The sequence below is a fragment of the Chelon labrosus genome (assembly GCF_963514085.1).
Source record: "Chelon labrosus genome assembly, chromosome: 4".
NCBI classification, from domain to species: Eukaryota; Metazoa; Chordata; class Actinopteri; order Mugiliformes; family Mugilidae; genus Chelon; species Chelon labrosus.
Window position 1 is genome coordinate 15832964 of NC_140340.1, and position 17797 is coordinate 15850760.

Consider the following 17797-nt stretch of genomic DNA (forward strand, 5'->3'; position numbering starts at 1 on the left):
AACTGTAGCTTCCCCTGATCCTGTGCTACACATCAAAACAATTAAGTGTCCCTTGGCCCCTGGCCTTACCCGTGAAAGGGGGTGTGTGGAAGGTGGGGGGGGGGGGGGCACACACACTGAGGCGGTTGCTTACAGCTCCTGGACTCCTCCATCGCAGGGGTAGTAGGTAATGACTCCTGCCTGCCTGCTATGGTGGACCTTAATTTGTTATTGTAGCAGAGCAGCTGTGCAGCATGCTGCAGAGAGCAGGTGGCAGCCTGGCAGGAGTGGGGGATGGTGGGGGGGTGGAAGGGGAGGGGGAGGGGGAGGACGAGGGGGGAGGAGGGGGAGGACAGGAGCGTGTGGCATATGTGGGTGGCTGTGGGAGGGGAGGATGGAAAGATGATGGTGGCTCTGAGTGTGCATGTGTGCGTGTGTGTGTGTGTGTGTGTGTGTGTGTGTGTGTGCAGCATGTGTATGTGTGTGTCGTACAGCTCACAGCTCTCTCAGGCTGCATCCAAATATTGTGGCTGTTAAAAAAAAAAATAATAATAATAACACGTGAGACTCTGGATGGAGGCCATATCCAGAGTGTGTAGGCTTTTAGTGTTCGGACTTAACTCTTAATGCTTTTCACCATCAACAGATGGTGAATTTTTTTTAAATTTTTTTTTAAAAATGCAATTAATACAGAATTAAACTGTTAGCCAACACTAGTCCGCCCCTCAGGACAAGGCTTTTTTTTTTTTTTTTTCAAATACAATCCATCACCAGCTCTCCTTGCTTCAATGACAGTTTGTGGAGGCATTCCCAGCTTTATTTCTTTTTTTTTTTTAAGACTTTGGGCTATAAAAACAAAAAATCAATAGCCAACAAGTTGAGGTCATAAACGACTTTGCTCAAGGCAGGGGAAGTGCGTCTGCTGGGAGGATTATGCGAGCTGAGCCGGTACGTGTCCTATTGTTGTCGCTCGGAGTTAATCATTGCATAGCGGTGCGTTGTTGGCTCTCCGGCTGTGTTTTTTGAATTAGTGGCCCCCCCGCTCCAGTGATCTGGTGTGCTGCGTTTTGAGAACAGGTACCCGGATCGATAACCTCCCGCACGTGGCGTTTTTCACCGTCTTCCTCTTAATTGAAAACGTGCGAGAGAAGCGAGTGAGGAGGAAGTGATCGTCCTGCCAAGAAGAAGAAGAAGAAGAAGAAGAAAACTCGAACACACGGAGGGCACGGTGGGAATGCCGAGTGCTTTAACTAGTAAGTAAACCTTTTTGTTTTTAGTGTTTGCGTGTAGTAAAACAAAACAAGGTGCAGAGAGTCTTTTACCTGACATGCATCCACAGGTATAAGCTGTGCGATAGATTTGCACCTGCACAGACAAGTTGATATGGTCTGATCGTCTTTTACACAATTAAGGGCCAGAATCTAAGCTAAAAACATGTTTTTGCTTGGTAATGAAACACATCAGAACTATTCTATGATGTGGAAAGAAGCTTTTATAGTCTTCTCCTGGGGGGGAGGGTAAGTCTTAAAAAAAAAAAAAAAAGACCTCTGAACGTGTTTCTTCAGATTATATCAAATCATTGTAATGAGCAAACAAAAACTCTGTCATTCTTTTGTCTGCTAAGATCTTACGCTCATTATGACCCATTAAAGAGGGAGAATAACCTATGCATAACACATACTCTATTGGATGCATTATCCCCGCGTACAGCACCCACAAGACAGCTATTATGCTCCCATTTGATTGAATAGCAGCTTGGGGTCTATGTGTCTTTTCAGTGGAGGATTTGGAGTCCTTAATCCACCAGGCTAAGTTTTTTTTCTCTCTCTCCCTCTTTCCACCATCTGGAGTTTACAGCTTTTCAAGACAAAAACACCAGGCGGTGTGAAACCAGGCTGGTACTCGCTGTTCGATGCCAGGGGGAGTTTTATTTTATTTTTTTTTCTCCTTCCCTCTTTGCCTGCAGTTTCCTCCTGCCTTTACGTCAGGGGTCAATAGTTGAGTGCAGCAATGCAAGCGGAGTCGGCGAGGCCCGAGGGCTTGGCTGCGGTGTCGCTTTTCAGACGTTTGCGAAGTTCGCGGTTTGACGGGGGAAAGATGTACGTTCCCACGCGCGGGAACCACAACAGACAACCTGGCATATTCTCTTTCAGTAATAAAAAAAAAAAGTGTCCATTAAACGGGAGTTGGTAGTACAGTCCTGCAATGCAAGTGGGGTCAGGGAGGCTTGACTGCAGGGGTGTTGCTGTGACTCCCCCGGGGACACCAACTGGTCCCCGTTTCATCAGATCAGAGTAACAGACGATCACGTGGCAAACTGTAATGATAATGCTGATGGTGGTGATGATTATGATGGAGCCGCAGTGGCCACCAGGGAGCAGCAGAGTGTGTACTGTAATATTAATCTCTAAACATGATGGATTTGGTGGGTTCGAAAGCAGCCCCTGTTTTTCGAAAATTTGGTCCCGACCCTAAATAATTTTTTCTTCTGTCTTGCCACAGTTGTTGTTCAGTTGGAGGGGTTTGATGTTGAACAGAAAGCTAAATAGCCCTCTGGGAAGCATGGGATGCTCTGTGTACACTGGGAGAAAATGTGTTAAAGAGCATGTCGCCTCAACATTGCTGTACTGGCCAATCATTCCCAGTCCCACTTGATTCAATTAGCCCTACTCAAAAACATGTGGATAATTTGGAAGCCCCGATAATTTTCCCTTTTTCCCTTTTCTCTTCTTGTCTTTGGGGTGGGTTATAGAGTCAGATTCCAATCCTCTGACATTAAAAGGGGAAATAAACGACAAAGGGGCCCCGCAGGTTCGCATTAGAGGCTTAATTGGTTTTGGCTTGAGTGGGCTGTTAGCATTGCCAGACGTGGGCCCTTTGTGTTTTGCCATGTGGGAGAATTTCCCCGTGGTGGAGGTGCAGATCGTTTCTGAATCACCCCTGCACAGTTTCTTGGGGACAGTTTGTAAGCATGCGCGCGTTTGTGCGCCTGTGTGACTATGACACATTTCAATTATGCATTTAGAAAATACTTGTAAGTAAGTAAAATTTCATGTTTTCGTGTTTTTTCCCGTGTTCTATAAATGCTTGTATCTGTGTATTGCTATGCGTCATGCATGTGGTTGGCTGTGCTTTCGCTTGGGTGTGTGTTTGTGTGCGTCAGGCTGCGAGCCCAGTATCCTTCTCACTCCCTCTGGTCTCTGCGTGGGTCTTTTCCACCAGCACTACCACCTGTTAGCGTTTTACTCAGGCCCCAGGGCTACAATGACTGCAGAACCTTCCAGATTTGCTCATCAAGTCCATCAGATCGGCTCCCTCACCTCAAATCTGGCTCCCATTTCCTATCACAGCACCGATCTGAGCTGGATTCCTCGATGCAGTTTAGCTGAGTCAAGACCGTGTTCTGTCGAGCAGGTTCGAGCCCGAGCTGGGCTTGATTAATGACTCGTGAGCGACAACATTTTATTCAGTGTGCCGCGCTGCTGGATTGCACTTAAGTGTTTGCAAAGTGTGGTTTCGGTGGGAAAAGAGATGTTTAAAGTCTGGATTTATTGGGTTTCTCTGTTGCCCGACGCGGCACATGTGTCAGCCACAACAAAGAAGCTTGGATCTTCTGTTTGAGTAATAATCCGTGAACCAAATGACAATTTAAATGCTTTAATTGGAAGTGCCACATATCTACTGTTAATCATCCTATTTGGTGAACATTGTAGTCAAGGATTTAAATTAGTGCTGATTGCAGTGAGGCGTTTACTACCCTCTGACAGGAAGGGAAAACACATCATCTCTGCAGCCTATTATCAAGTTCACTTGTGCTGATTCCCAAACCACAGCATCATCAGACTTTTCAAACGGATAGGATTTGTCATGTTCCATGTTTCGTGAGACCTCTCAGCTTTCGGTCCTGTTGTCTGTTTCCAATTCAGCACACTGTGTTCCCTGTCTGTTTCTTCAGACAGTGTGGCAACCTGAAGTAAAGCTTTTATTTAAAAAAAACAAAAAAAAACAGAGAGAGAAAGACGTACGACCGAACATTTAAAGGAACAAAACAGTGAGAGAATGGGAGTAGAAAAGGATTAACTGTCAGGGAGAATGTGAGGCTAATTGAAGCCAGTTTTGCACAGCTGTTTCTTGTTGCTGTGCAGCACTGCGCAGAGCGGCTGGGAGGATAGGATCCAGATGTGATCCTGCACCGAGGATCACCCGGCAATAACAATCCTCTGAAATACCAGCCGTACAGGAGACGAGGGATATTAGAGTGTCCGCGCTCGTCTGCCCTGCAAAACATCACTTCTCGGAAAGATAACCCAGCTGTGCTTTCCAGTCCTGATTGCAGGTCTCGGCCCGGCTGCCGAGCGTTGTTAACACTGTCATTTTGTTATACCGCCAGCCACCGCCGTGACCTCCGTATTCAGGTGTCACGAGGTAGCGTAAACATCGCCTTGACACATTTGACTATTCCAAAAAAGGCGGCTCGTGGGATTTGAGAGTGGTTTTGCATATTTGTCACATGGCTTTTGAAGGGCTCAGCTCAAAAGGGATTAAAGCCTCTTTTGTGAGTTCATCTGTTAAAAGTGTTTCTTTCAAATCATCACGGAAAGACGCATGTATGTATTTAAGATGGCGAGGTCCTACGGTGGTGTGCAGGCATTTATTCGCTCATCCACTTCAAGTGGACGGGAACAAAAGGGCCCAGTCACTTCGGAGTGATCAGCCAAAGGGAAAAAAAAGTGAAAGAAACTTATCATCACATTATGCTTTTTTAATGCCCATCTCCTCTGTTCCCACTGCCTTTCACCCCCCCCCCCCCCTCCATCATTTCCCACTTGGCTCAGACAAAGAGGAGTTAGAATTGGTTACCCCTTTCTCCACGCCTTCCAGGGTTACTCCAGCACCACTTTCTCACCTCCTTTCTGTCTCATATTTCTGCCTCCCTCCATCCATTCATTCTTTGTTCCCCCCTGCTTTGCTCCGTCCATATCTCCCTGGCCCCACACATTTTTGTCTCCATTTATTTGCCATTATCCATCTTTCCATCCCCAGTCATCATGTCTTGTCCACCATGCTGAGTCCGACTGCAGCTGGCCTGTCATCGTTCAGAGGAAAGCTGACATCCAGCTGTGTATGAGCTCGTATTGAAGTAACAGCGTGAGAAATCTCCGGGTAGAGTCTGACCAGGTTATAAGACTATAATATCAGCTAATATATCTTATAATATCTCTTGTTTCATATTTATTAATTTTTTTAAGTTTCATGACCCGTCCTTCACCTCTTCTTCTGTTTGATTGACTGGATAAGCCAAAATTATCATCAGTTATCTGCTGAAACACGTGTATTTCTTATGGAAAGCATATGCAGCATTAACAACTAGCACTTCCAGCAAAGTCTCTGGCCCGGATAATCACCGCTTCCTATCACGGCAAATAATTGAATGAAGATGATGTGTAGCCTTTGTCTGACACACAAACACGTGGCGGAGGATTTTTTTTTTTTTTTTTAACCGAAGCCAACATCACTCCCACACTCTTCTTCCTCCATGTCAGTTGTGATATTTATGACTTTTGTCAAGTTCACCTCATCTGTCCCTTCTCTGGTTTCACTCCTGCTGGGCCTGTCAGAGCAGAGGGCCTGCTCTGTTGCTACACACAGACACACACACACAATCTCTTGCAGACGGTCTGCTCTTGCTCCCAGCGTGGATCGTGTTCTGTGCGCTTTTGTTTATGTGTCTTGTCCTCAGCTGGTGTCCCTGCTGCTTGTTTGTCCAAGCCGAGTACTGTAGCGAGATGTCACACCGGCCGTGAGCATGCAGGTGCTGCCACAGTCCCCCCGTTGTTCAGTCAGATATTTGCAGGATTTTGTCCCAAAAACAAAGCAGGAACAACCGGGAAGGCAGGACGAGGTTTGGCTTAGTTTGTTGTGTCTTGAAAGAAAAAAGGAATGAGTAAAACTGTAAATACCCCTCCATTAGACCTCCACACACACATTTGAGGATTGTATTGCAACACTGACAAGTCCAAACATCCCCGAGGCTTAACCTTGGGAAATGCCAACACATGCACCTGGAAGTGTGTGTGTGTGTGAGCAAAGCCAGCCGTTATCTTCTCTCAGCTTTAATTGAGCCTTTCAGAAACCCCCAAAACTAGCGCACACACACACACACACAGAGTAAAGCCTGGAGGCTGTATCTCTCCCTGGCCAGGTGTTCCCGGCTCCGCTGCCAGATGAACCACCTGCAGATCACAGGTGTGGCCATCGCCGGGGAAGAGAACAACACAGCTGCTCCTGCAGCCTCAGGGAGAAGAGAAGAGAGATGGAAGATTCATGTAGAACCAACTGCTGGTAGCGGGAAACTTCACACATCAGGCAAAAAAAAAAAGATGAAGGAAAAAAAAAAACACAGCGTAGAGTAAAGTTATATTGCAGGTGGTGTTGTCATCACCTACCTGCAGAGAAGACGACTTTTGCTTTCTTAACCCGCAGGCAATGATCATTTAATTGGAGCAGCTCAGTTTAATGGCGCTGACAAGAGTGGGAGTTGTTACGACTCTTGACGCAGCATGTAAGACGATTTAATGCACAGAAAGTGACTGTCACACTATTGTTAATTTTCTCCGCAAGAGGTCAAACAAATCGAGCTACAGAGAAGTTAAAGCAGAATTGATTTTGAGAACTTTGCCATCTGTTATGTGCTCGACTATTGACACCATTCATTTTGTTTTTACTACAATAATTTAACACTTTAGTACAATAAGGTAATGACTAATAAAATTACCGAATTATGCATTCATGAATGTATTGCTTCAGTCTTTAACACTTTAATGTTATATGCACATCAGTTAGTGAGTGATGGCAGTGAGCACAGACATTTACGAAGGTTCAGGTTTGTCCTTTAGAAAGAAGCTAATGGGGTAAATGATGTATATTAGCTAAGGGCCGTAATAATTTATTACAAAAATTGTGGCAAAGTTGCAAACATTTTACTAGCCAACTGTGATCAATGTACCAGTATATAGCACTGTCACTAAAGGAGAGCCTGTTGTCCTGAGAAGAATGTCCAGTGTGTAGTTACTCACTGTACGTCTTCTGTCTGTGTGTGGGCTTGTCCACGTCTCTTCTCGAGAAACACACGCTCTTTTAACACGCGACTTCACCCAAACATGGAGTTGTTTATGAGAGCCATTCATGTTTATGTGCCGACAATTGGGTGAGGCTGGCAACACGGGGCTAGTTCTGATCCGCGGTATCATTTTCCAATTAGCAAAAATTGCTGCATTTAAGGATCTGACGGCGAGTGCCATAGATGGATATCCCCGACGGTGTATCTGGTGCATAAGTTAAACAAGGGAGCGGCTGAAGAGACTTTGAAAAGTGCGTGGTTGTTGAATATCGCTTAAGCGGAGTTATTGGTGAGAAGGGTTTGGCGTCTGGCTACGTACTTGGCTTCACTGTGTGGAAAATTTGGGAAGACGCAGCCAAGTGAGCGTGTGACCCAGCGCTCATAAATTTCGAGCACACACAGCCACTCTCTCACTCTCCCATACCAAAGACACACACACTTTCCCTCTCACCCATAAACACACACTCATACATGCTCTCCTCTCCATACCCACACTTCTTATATTTACTCATCTCTATTTGTCTCTGTCTTGTATTACAAGCATATACACCCTTGTTGCACCCGGAGAGCAGCCGTGTGTCTCCCCTCCGTGTGGGGAGTGTAACAGGAGATCTGATGGTTTTCCGTGGGTGAGTAGGCGGGTCAGGCCTTACTTAAACTAATGGCTCCCAGCAGTGTTGAATAGCCAGACACAGTGGAGCCGAGGCCTGAGGTTTTGGAATGCCACTGCCGGCTCAATGCCTGCCTTTCATCGGCACCGAGTGAAGGAGGGAAAGAGAGAGAGAGAGAGAGAGAGAGAGAGAGAGAGAGAGAGAGTAAGAGAAAGGGAGAAAATAAGAGAAAGGAGGGGGAGGAAGAGGAGGGGATAGAAGAAAATACGGGACTCATTTGTTATGGGTGATATAAGGATGACTGAAAAGGAGGGCTCAATGGTCTTTGAATGGAAGGGCAGAGTGGAGCGAGGGCAGGTCGGTAGACAGTGGGGGAAGAGGTGAGGGGAGAGGCGTGTTTGGGCTTGTGGGATGTCGGGAGGGGGTAAAGTACCAGTGAGTGGTTGTTTTGTGTAAGAGCACCGTGGGACCCCCCTGACCAGCCACCCATTTGTTCTTAATGTCCCTGGGATGAGCTGTGAATGAGTGTTGAGGGAATCACTCCAAAACTAATGCAGATACTTCCCCCGTTTTGGCCAATAAAACACCTCGTCGGAAATTCCCTAAAATCCGAATACGTTTGGAAACACATAAAGCGTTGTACAGTACGCCACGTGACATATCTTTAGCCCTGAGTTTGTGCTTGACTGTGTGCACAAGGATGCAATATATGGTGAGTTTCAGTGGTGGCAGTAATGCACCATGACAATTAGCATTTCATGGCCGGCTAAATTAAACCATGCAGTGTTATTAAATACTCCCAAAACTGGCTTAGCAAATGTTTCATGCAAAATCAACACATGATGTGGTATCAGTATCACGTAAGCTCTTAACGCTGTACACTATAAAACCTCATTGTTCTGAGAAACAGCTGTCCTTGTGTCAACTAAAATCATGGATGCAGATATTTAAAAGAGTTAAAGTATAAAGGTAGAAAACTTTTTTTTATTTATTTTTTTTGGTCAGCCATCAGTTACTAGTCTGGGAGCGTGCCGTAAGTTGTCCTGGAGCTCATTACGCCTGGCGAAGATCTGCCGGGCCAATCAAATCTTTTGGGTCGGCTTCATGTGGTGATGGATCAAAGCGTAACAGCGACGTAGCTATACACGCTATCATAACGCAGATGAGCTGGCTCTGACAGTTTGTGTGACTATCCAGTTGCATGGAGCCGTATTTTTTTTTAATGAAATCCAATTGGTGTGTCACTAGACTCACTTGAGTCTGCCTCTTCCAGGCTAATCCATCAGACTTGTCACACAGTACTCAAGTGAGTTTCAACATCAACAACGGCAGTTTATAATATCTCATTATATGGCTGCCAGTCATATTTTAGAATACACGCCTGGGCCTACTTCCTTGAAACACAACACCGATCAGCCACAACATTAAAACCACTGACAGGAGAAGTAAATAACGTTGACCAGCTTGTGATAAAACAATGTTCTGTTTGGACCTGGCATTCATGTGGATGTTATTTAGACATGTGCCACCCACCTAGACCAGACCAGGCACCCCCACCCCATAGCAATGACACTCCTTGATGGCAGCAGCCATCCCCAGCAGGATGCAGCCTGACACAGACACACACACGAAAACGGTTTAGGAACAACTAAAAAAAATGTAAAAAAAAACAGCACAAGGTGTTGACCCGGCCTCCAAATTCACTAGATCCCAAACTGATCAAGTATCTGTGGGATGATCCACAGAGGGCCCCTCCCCTCAACCCATAGAACCCAAAGGCCCCCACTAACAAGATTCTGTAGCCAGTCACAACTGTTTTGGAGGCACAAAGGAGACCTACACAATATTAGAAAGGTGGTCATAATGTTATGCCTGATCAGTGCATGAACCCGATGCGTTTCAGAATCTTAGAGTAAGTTCCATTGATAATGCTCTCACCTCATAACTCATGACTTCATGACGTAATAAAGTTTCAATATTGATATTGGGGATCCTGGCCCCGTTGTTACGTTGTTGTTGGACATAAAACTAATTTTCTGGTATTTTTTAAACTTATTTCGAACCACAAGTGATAACAGAAGGAGCCTTCTGTTAGCCACACCACTTAACAGAACCATTTTGTGGTTTGCCAACTGCTGCTTCAAAGGAGCAAAGGAAGAGTAGTTTTAAAAGTCTTTTTTTTTCTTCTTTTTTTTAGTGTTTGCTGTTGAAGGACCGTGGAATACAGGGAAAAGTGTGTGTACTGTATCTGGGTTGTTCTGGGAACCTCATATTCCTCCATTACTCTTGTATCACTCTGTAATTACCACTGTCCAGAACCACGTACAGTAAAAGGAGCTTTACACATCTGCTTTTTGTTCATACGACCTATCATTTATCTGACCCTGCAGACAAACAGTAAATGGCCCTCACTTTACCCGTGACTATTGCCGAGAAGCATCTTATTTGATCTGCGCTGTTTTCTTAAATTTTTTATTTTATTATTTATATATATATATATATATATTTATATATATATATATTCTTTTACAGTAAACTGTCTGCCAGACAGAGATGGACCTGGAAAATGACGCGTCCCTATTAGATAAATGCGTGGTACAAGATGTAATGGAAAATGCTGCCTTGCAAGATCAGACGGGGAAATCTATGGCTGCTTCAGATTAGCCAACATCAGGAGTCTGAACAGTGATCAGATGGAGGCAAAGAGGGGAAGGAGAGACGGGGGGAGGGGAGGGGAGGCTGGGCATGCTGGTAAAATGGGTGGAGAGAAGGGGGGGGGGGGGGGGGGGGCAGCCGTGATGAGATCTGGTGGGAAAAATAGCAACGACATGAATAATTACCAGAAATGTTTATGGGATAGCCGGCCAGAGAGGAGGAGATACAGGATAGAAAGAGAGACATCTGGGAATGTGAACATTTTAAATGGCCATGACGCACTAAACCAATATTCTTGTTGTCCTTCCAGTACAGAAGAGCTTTAATAGCAGCTCTTATTAGTTTGTCTGTGGATTATAAGAAAAATAATTCTGCCTGGCAATGGAGAAGAAGTTTCAACTGTAACTTTTAATCCCAGATATGGTTTCCTTACACCTCACAGCAGCATGAAAATGATGGTGTCTTTGATGAGGTCCCAGCTCACGCCGTCTACATGTGGTCCTTGTGGTTGGTTCGGTTGTAGCATAACACGTATGTAAGCCTCAGGGTGGCTTAACATGCATGGACGTCTTCCTTTACTTGCACTGGATCGTGCTGTCTCAAGACCGCACGGTGACGTTCGGGCCAGCAAAGCCGAGGCTGGTGGGAGTTTGGCCGGAGAATGAGCTGTTCTGGCTCACTTCCACACTGTGTGACGACAGACTGGTTTAATAAACTGATAAGGCCACGTACACAAACGCACAAAGAGCTGACTTGACACGGCGTGAAGCTGGAAAACTTATGACTGGAGGAAGCTGTGGCTGGGGGAAAAAATAATAATACAAAGCAGCACACTCGATTTTTACTTACTTATAAAGATTTTTGTCATCAGTTCACACTGACTTGGCAGCAAGTCTCCAAGTGAAATCCCATCACTCCCGCTTCCAAGCTCTCACCACGTGTGAGTTGCGTTGAATCATGAAAATGAATATGCACACTGTATGTCAGAGGCAGAGTGTCAGTTTTCTTAAGAATCCAGCGGCACAGCTGACTCCTGCTGCCCGGGTGACCTTGTTCCTTCAGAGGGCATATCGTATTTCCCAGAATGTGAGAACTTCGTGGTCTCGTCGTCCGGGTTAATATCGACAGTGAATCCATTGGCGGAGTGAATAGTCTGCGGCTCCTCAGTCTTCCTGGCGTGGAAGGGCAGCACTATGTTACCAGCTCAAATATGAAATTTTATTTGAATCCGTTAGTCGCAGACACATTCCAGCACTACAATATAATCCTTATTGTTTTTCTCAGCATCTCCAGCTGTCAGAGTTAATTAGCCGTTTAGCAAAATGAAAGTTAGTTACCAGTTCTCTTCATAGATGTTTTTTATTGTCAGCACACGCACCACCAGGCTGCACTGGCATTATTATCTATTGTCCCGATAATAACACGGTTCACCGAAGGCACACACAACGACTGAGCGTGTGTTAAGACTTCATTTAAGGTGAATGAATGGATTTATTGTCCGCTACAGTTGTATCTTACGTAGGATGTCAAGGTGAAAAACAAAACAGTGCAAATACACTTAAATGAAGGAACAGATAAACACACTTTCATTGTTCCGAGTACACACGCACATGCGGAGAACTGATTTTTCCGATTCCTATCTTGTTTACCCAATCAGTAAATCATAAAATCCCCCACGTTTCTTCTTCTCCTCCTCTAATTTTTCTGCCCTTTCTAAAAAAAAAAAAAAAAAAAAAAATACTGTTTACTCTTTCTAAAAGTGGAAGTTTGGCTAGGGAGCGTGTGAACAGAAACAGATGCTGCATACTCTCTTGTTCTGTCACTCTCCTTCTCCGTCTCTTTCTCACTGCATGCACACAATGACAAACAGCTGCACGGGGCTTGCGCTGCTGCAGTGAAAGGAATACATACAGTATGCAAGATAATACAGTATGTATAGCGCGGTATGGTGTGCTTAGTTACTTTACTGGAGAATATATTTTTCTGAAACAACATTGTGTCAGTTCTTGCAAGATGTTTTTTTTGTTGTTGGTTCCACACTACAAAAGGTCAAGTGTGTGGGAATACGTGGAGCATATGTCATGTTCTTCTCTTGAACTGTTTGACAGTTTGTTGCGGAGTCGACTGTGTGCGTAAGCTCCACACACTTCAGAGAGCAAATAGTGCAGGATTTGTGGGAATAGAATCGTTGTTGGTGCCATGCATGTTGAAACCTTATCTATTTGTATGTCTCCGCAGAGAGGCTGGGACAAACATTTCCATTTCACTTCCATTTCATTTCCACCGTGTTTACTTTTTACAGCTCACTTTTCACTGTTCATCAAAAAAATATTGATTGCATATTTACCGTTGAGACAATGAACGAAGCTCAGTCGAATTAGCGACTGCCCAGACATGATATGGCACGACGGCTCGCAAGACTCCATTCAAAGCGACTTCGGCCGTGCGTGAAAGAAATGCAGCCACGATCCTTCATTTGAATGGGGCCTGACCGCCAACAAGGCAAAAATGTTGAACCAGGCGGCGCTTGTTTGTATATGCTGGCTGAACAAAGTGCATGTGCGAGCGCACATCTCTGTCCAAATCACGCTGTCACATTAACAACTTAATTCTGCTGTTTACTTTGCGAACATAACATATTTGTTGCTGCTGGTAACTTTACAGAGCTGCAGAATCATGTGTGTGGACATGTGAGATGCCCGTAAACGCACTCTGTGGAACAGAAACCGGACTTCCTAGGTGGAATGCAATCCTCTCACACAGCATTTCAACAAGTAAATCAATTCTCTCGGCAGCAGCCTGTGGTGTTGTAATGCCGGGCTATTTATCTGACAATACCTGCAAAACATCACAGACATGGCAGCAACGATTTTATCTTTTATTAACTACCAAGCAGTATGCTGTGAATACTGAGTCCAGTATTGCCAAGTAATCTACCAGGAATGTTTGCCTTCGTGTATTTAAATGGCCATGTTGAACTTGGTTAAAGTTTTTATGTTTTCCAGTAATACACCTGGCATCATTAGTAACCCTGCTGCTTCTACAGAGAGGGGTTTCATGCAATGAATGAGGGCGCTGCGTATTTCACACAGGGCTCAATTCTGTCTGAAAAGCTCCAAAAAAAGCTGTTGGATAATGCAACGTGCAGCCTTGCACAGTTGCATTGCAAGTTCATTAGGAACACTAGTGTAAACGAATGCATTCTGATATAATAGTCCTGCATTCCAGCTTCCTGATGGCGGAACATGTACGGACGTAGCCTACGCTGGTGCGAGCCATTTTACTTGTGCGCTCATCAGTCTGGCTCGCTCTGTAACAACGCCACCCAAACACTAGTCGGCGCTGTGTCCTTTTTGCCAGTCGTGCTAAAGACAAGTCGTACAAACGTATCTATCTCTGAACCTCCTCAGTTAACCTTTCCTCGATGTGTCCCATTTTTTGGATCCAAAACAATCTGAAAATGTCGGAGATGGAGAACCAGCCGGAAATACTGCCAAGCGGACCATTTACAGCTCTTGTGCTCTGTGCAAGAGCTGTGATTGGATCCCGTGATTGGTCCGCTTGTGTTTCTGCACACATGACACGTGTTACTATTATTTTGACAACTCCATTCAGTTGAATTTCCCACACTTCTTACGCTGTTTGAGCACAAACTCAACATTACGACAGTCAAGAAGGGGAATATAGTGCAGAACCGTTACAATGCGTTCATTTTCTCTAGTGTACCTAATGAACTGTCGAGAGAGTGTGTAGGCGTATGCATTGTGAAAGTGATGATGAATTGGAACTTCTTTTGGAAGGAATTCATCCTTCAAGTTATTGTGGTGGCAAATGAATTAACAGATTGGTCTAGATTAAACAATGAATGGTAAATAGACTTAGATAGACCAACAGAGACTTTATTGATCCACCAGAGAAAGTGCTTGGTCGCAATAGTAAAAAAAATAGTAAAATACAATGAAATAAAAAAATAAATAAAAATTTAAATACTAGTAAAATAATAATCAGATGAAATAAAATGAAATAAATAATAATAACAACAATGAAATAAATAAAATACAACAGTATAAGCAAAAATGTACAAGATTTGTACAATTTTACAAGCACTAGAAAAATAGAAGTAGATATACACTATATGAACAGGAAGGATAAATGATAAAGTGTAAATGACAAGGTAAATAGTTCATTTTCATCAGCGCATTTGTGATAGCGTATATCTTATGAATTATTCAGCAACTATTGAGACAGGTGGTGGCACAGAATTTAATAGGACTGTCATAGTCTTGGTCTTTGGTGAAGTAATTTGAAAATCATATTGCTTAACCTACCCTTTTTCAGTATATTGCCAGTGTTGCATGTAAACCTCATACCTGTAAGGTTTTGTATTGCTTTTTTATGTAATTATTTTCTTTCGGGAATAATGATGGTAAAATGAGTCCTTATTTTGGTTGCTCTCGCCAGTGGAGAAAACGGTGAAGGACTCTAATGAGCGCCCTCATTCATCTGCCATCTGCCTCATCACACCTGGGTTTAAATCCACTTGTAGCATTCGTTCATCCCCGGTGTCAGCTCACCACTCACTACAATCACATGTTGGTACAGTAGCTTCAGATGCTAGCCTTGCTTGCTCATTTCTCCATCTATCCACCCCCTCCCTCTCTCGCCACCACCTGGCCCTGCCTCTGAGCCTGCTGACCGACCAGATGCACCCTGAATGGAGCAGACCTACTGGAAGAGGGAAGGGGAGACAGTGGTTGTTGCGGTGAAACGTTCACACAAATTAGATTTTTGACAACCCACGGCAAAATACAACGAAACACAATGAACCGTTGTGTGGCGGTTTAGAAAGAATTAGATATCGCACAGTAAACCCACAATGTCTTCCTCATAGTAAAAAAAAGAAAAGAAAGAAAAAAATCATTTTGACAGCTTTAAGTTATTCAGCGTCGTTCGAGAGCGTGCATTTGATTGTGCACGAGAGCAAAGAAAAGAGGCAGCACCATCTCCTAATGAACTGTTGGTGTTTTTCCGACAGCATTTGCTTGTTTGTTTACAGAGCCAAGAGTCTGTGGATTCTCACACGTTGATCGTGTTCTCTCGATTGTTGGTCGCCTAATTAAAAACAGATTAATGTCTTATTTACCCTGGGCTTAGAATGAACTTAGAGCGATGCTGTGGACTTTCTAGGAGTAAACCGGCGGAGGGAATAATAGGCAGGAGTGAATTAAACGTGCAGGCTGCCCAATTCTCAGCCCGGGCGCCATTATCCTAACGCTGCATTGTTTCGGTGCTGCCACTCGGGGGCCGGGCATAAATCAGACAGTGATTTAAGTTTAACTCAGTGAAGATGGAGTGCTGAGAGTAGAAGTGGAGAAGAATAACTCATTCAAGCTCCTCAAGTGCCCCCCCCCCCCCCCCCCCCAAAAAAAAATAGAAAAAATGGGTTGGCTGGCAAAGCGGAGCTGTGCCGGGCGCATTAAGGAACTGAGACAAAAGAGTGGTGCAGTCAAAGAACCCAAAGGGGGAAGGGGGTCGGTTAGTATAAAACATTTTAAAGGGAGATCCCCATTTCTCTTGAAGGGGCAGAGGGAAGGGTGGAAGGGAGTGAGTCTGCAAAAGACACCACCCCACCCACCCCTCCTCCTCCAACACACACACACACACACACATGCAGATGCACACACACTTTTGTCTCTCTTGGCACAGCTTCTTGTTTAGCCTTTAGGTGCCAAAGCAATTAGTTATGTTAATTGCGGGGTCCGTTGCCGGTGAATGCAGGTTGAATAGGGCCAGTCAGCAGTGGATGATTGGCCAGGATCCACGGGGGGGAATGGGCGGGGAGGGGGGTTGGGGGTTGTGACGTTGCACAGCACACAGCCCGTGAAAAACAGAGGAGAGAGGACAGTGTGTGGGAAAACAGGGGAGGAGCCAGAGCTGAAAGAGAGAGACTGGGAGAGTGGGAGGCTCAGAGCTTGAGAGAGCAAGCGTGAGAGAGGACGCAGACTCAATGAGAAAGGGAAAGGGAGAGAATTAATCGCAACAGCAGAGGCACACCGAGTAGCGGAGGTAGTGAGAGTGACAGAAAGAGAGAGAGAGAGCTTCGCATGAGAGGAGTCAAAGCGGCGCAGACAGAAGGAAAGTAAGTGAGAGTGTGTGTGTGTGTGTGTGTGTGTGTGTGTGCGTGTGCGTGTGCAGCGCAGTCTCCGCCGGTCTGCTCGGTTATCTGTCTCCATCTGGGTGCCATCTGTGTCTCTGGCTCTGGCCTTCACCACACCGGAGCTCACATATGTGGGAATGCAAACACATGCCTGACATATGAAGGCGTGGAGTCTCAGAAAGGGACAAAAAGCAAAGGATAAGAAAGCAGAAGCCCGCTACAGCAGCTGACTTTCCCAAAGGACCGAGGAGTGGACTCTACTAGAGAGGAGGTAGGAGCGACTTGGTCCCAATCTGGATTTATTTATTTTTTTTGGTTGCCTTTCTGGACAGTGAATAGAGTTCATTTATCTCGACGAGTGCGTGAGTGTGTGTACTTTGGATAACGGGGTACTTTATGTGAGTAGTTTGTGTGTGTGTGTGTGTGTGTGTGTGTGTGTGTGTTCCATCCTAATTCCCAGAGCTGCTCTGCACTGCTCTGATGAGGCACAGATGGTGCCTCATCCTTTCCTCTTTATCTCTTCATCCTTATCAGCTGACGTGGGAGGGAAGTTTCCTTTACCTGTGCACATAAACCTTCTGCTGCCATATGGCCAAAACACAAAAACTTGTTGAGAAATTTTGTTGATCAAGACCAGTTCCAGATTTCCCTTCTCTATTCTTTTTAATTCACTACAGCTTCTCTTCTCTGCTGTTTTCAATTTTGGCACGATGTGGGAACATCGGTAGCAGTGAAATAATTATTTTAAACAAATTAGGGTGCCGTGGCAAGCCTATACACACTGTACATGAAAAAATATCACAAATCGCAGCTTTGGTGACAAAGAAAGCAAAATGTCTTGCAGCCAAAAACATGGAGCCCTCTGTGGTTTCTTTCTTTCTTTCTTTGTATCCACTTCCAGTAGAAGAAAACTCCTAATATATCTGGTACGGCTGTGATATGTGGGGGCGGCAGACTTTTGCTTTTTATTCTCCGCGATGTGTCAAAAGCAAAAACGGCCAGCAGATTAACCGAGCAACGTGATTGGCTTCGTGCGCGAAGGGGGCTTATCGTCCTCCGCTGTCGTTTGCTCAGATAGTAATCGGTTTTTCCACATGGCAAGCAGAGCGGAAGAAACTAGGTAAAGAAGACGTGCGCATCTGCTCTGCTGTATCGCAGACATATGGGAAGAGGAGGGAAACTGCTGTGTCTCCCTTTCATGCTGTGCCTGCATGTTGCACACACTGACATCGGCGGCGATCCCCGGTGCAAATTTGAAATTGTTGCATTGCTGTT

General features: G+C 44.9%; 1 protein-coding gene across 2 annotated transcripts in view; it reads left to right on the forward strand.

Annotated features, from left to right (window-relative positions):
• Positions 1-1213: 1213 nt before the first annotated feature.
• Positions 1214-17797, forward strand: part of cbfa2t2 (CBFA2/RUNX1 partner transcriptional co-repressor 2) — a gene marked incomplete at its 5' end in the record, with an annotated part of 36816 nt that continues 20232 nt past the window's right edge. The window contains one exon of one of the 2 annotated variants that reach the window (XM_084542114.1): positions 1214-1232. In XM_084542114.1, the coding sequence (XP_084398240.1) occupies positions 1214-1232 (19 nt within the window). Of the gene's footprint in view, positions 1233-16275; positions 16794-17797 lie in introns of those variants that run through there. The other variant, XM_084542115.1, reaches the window with a different exon arrangement.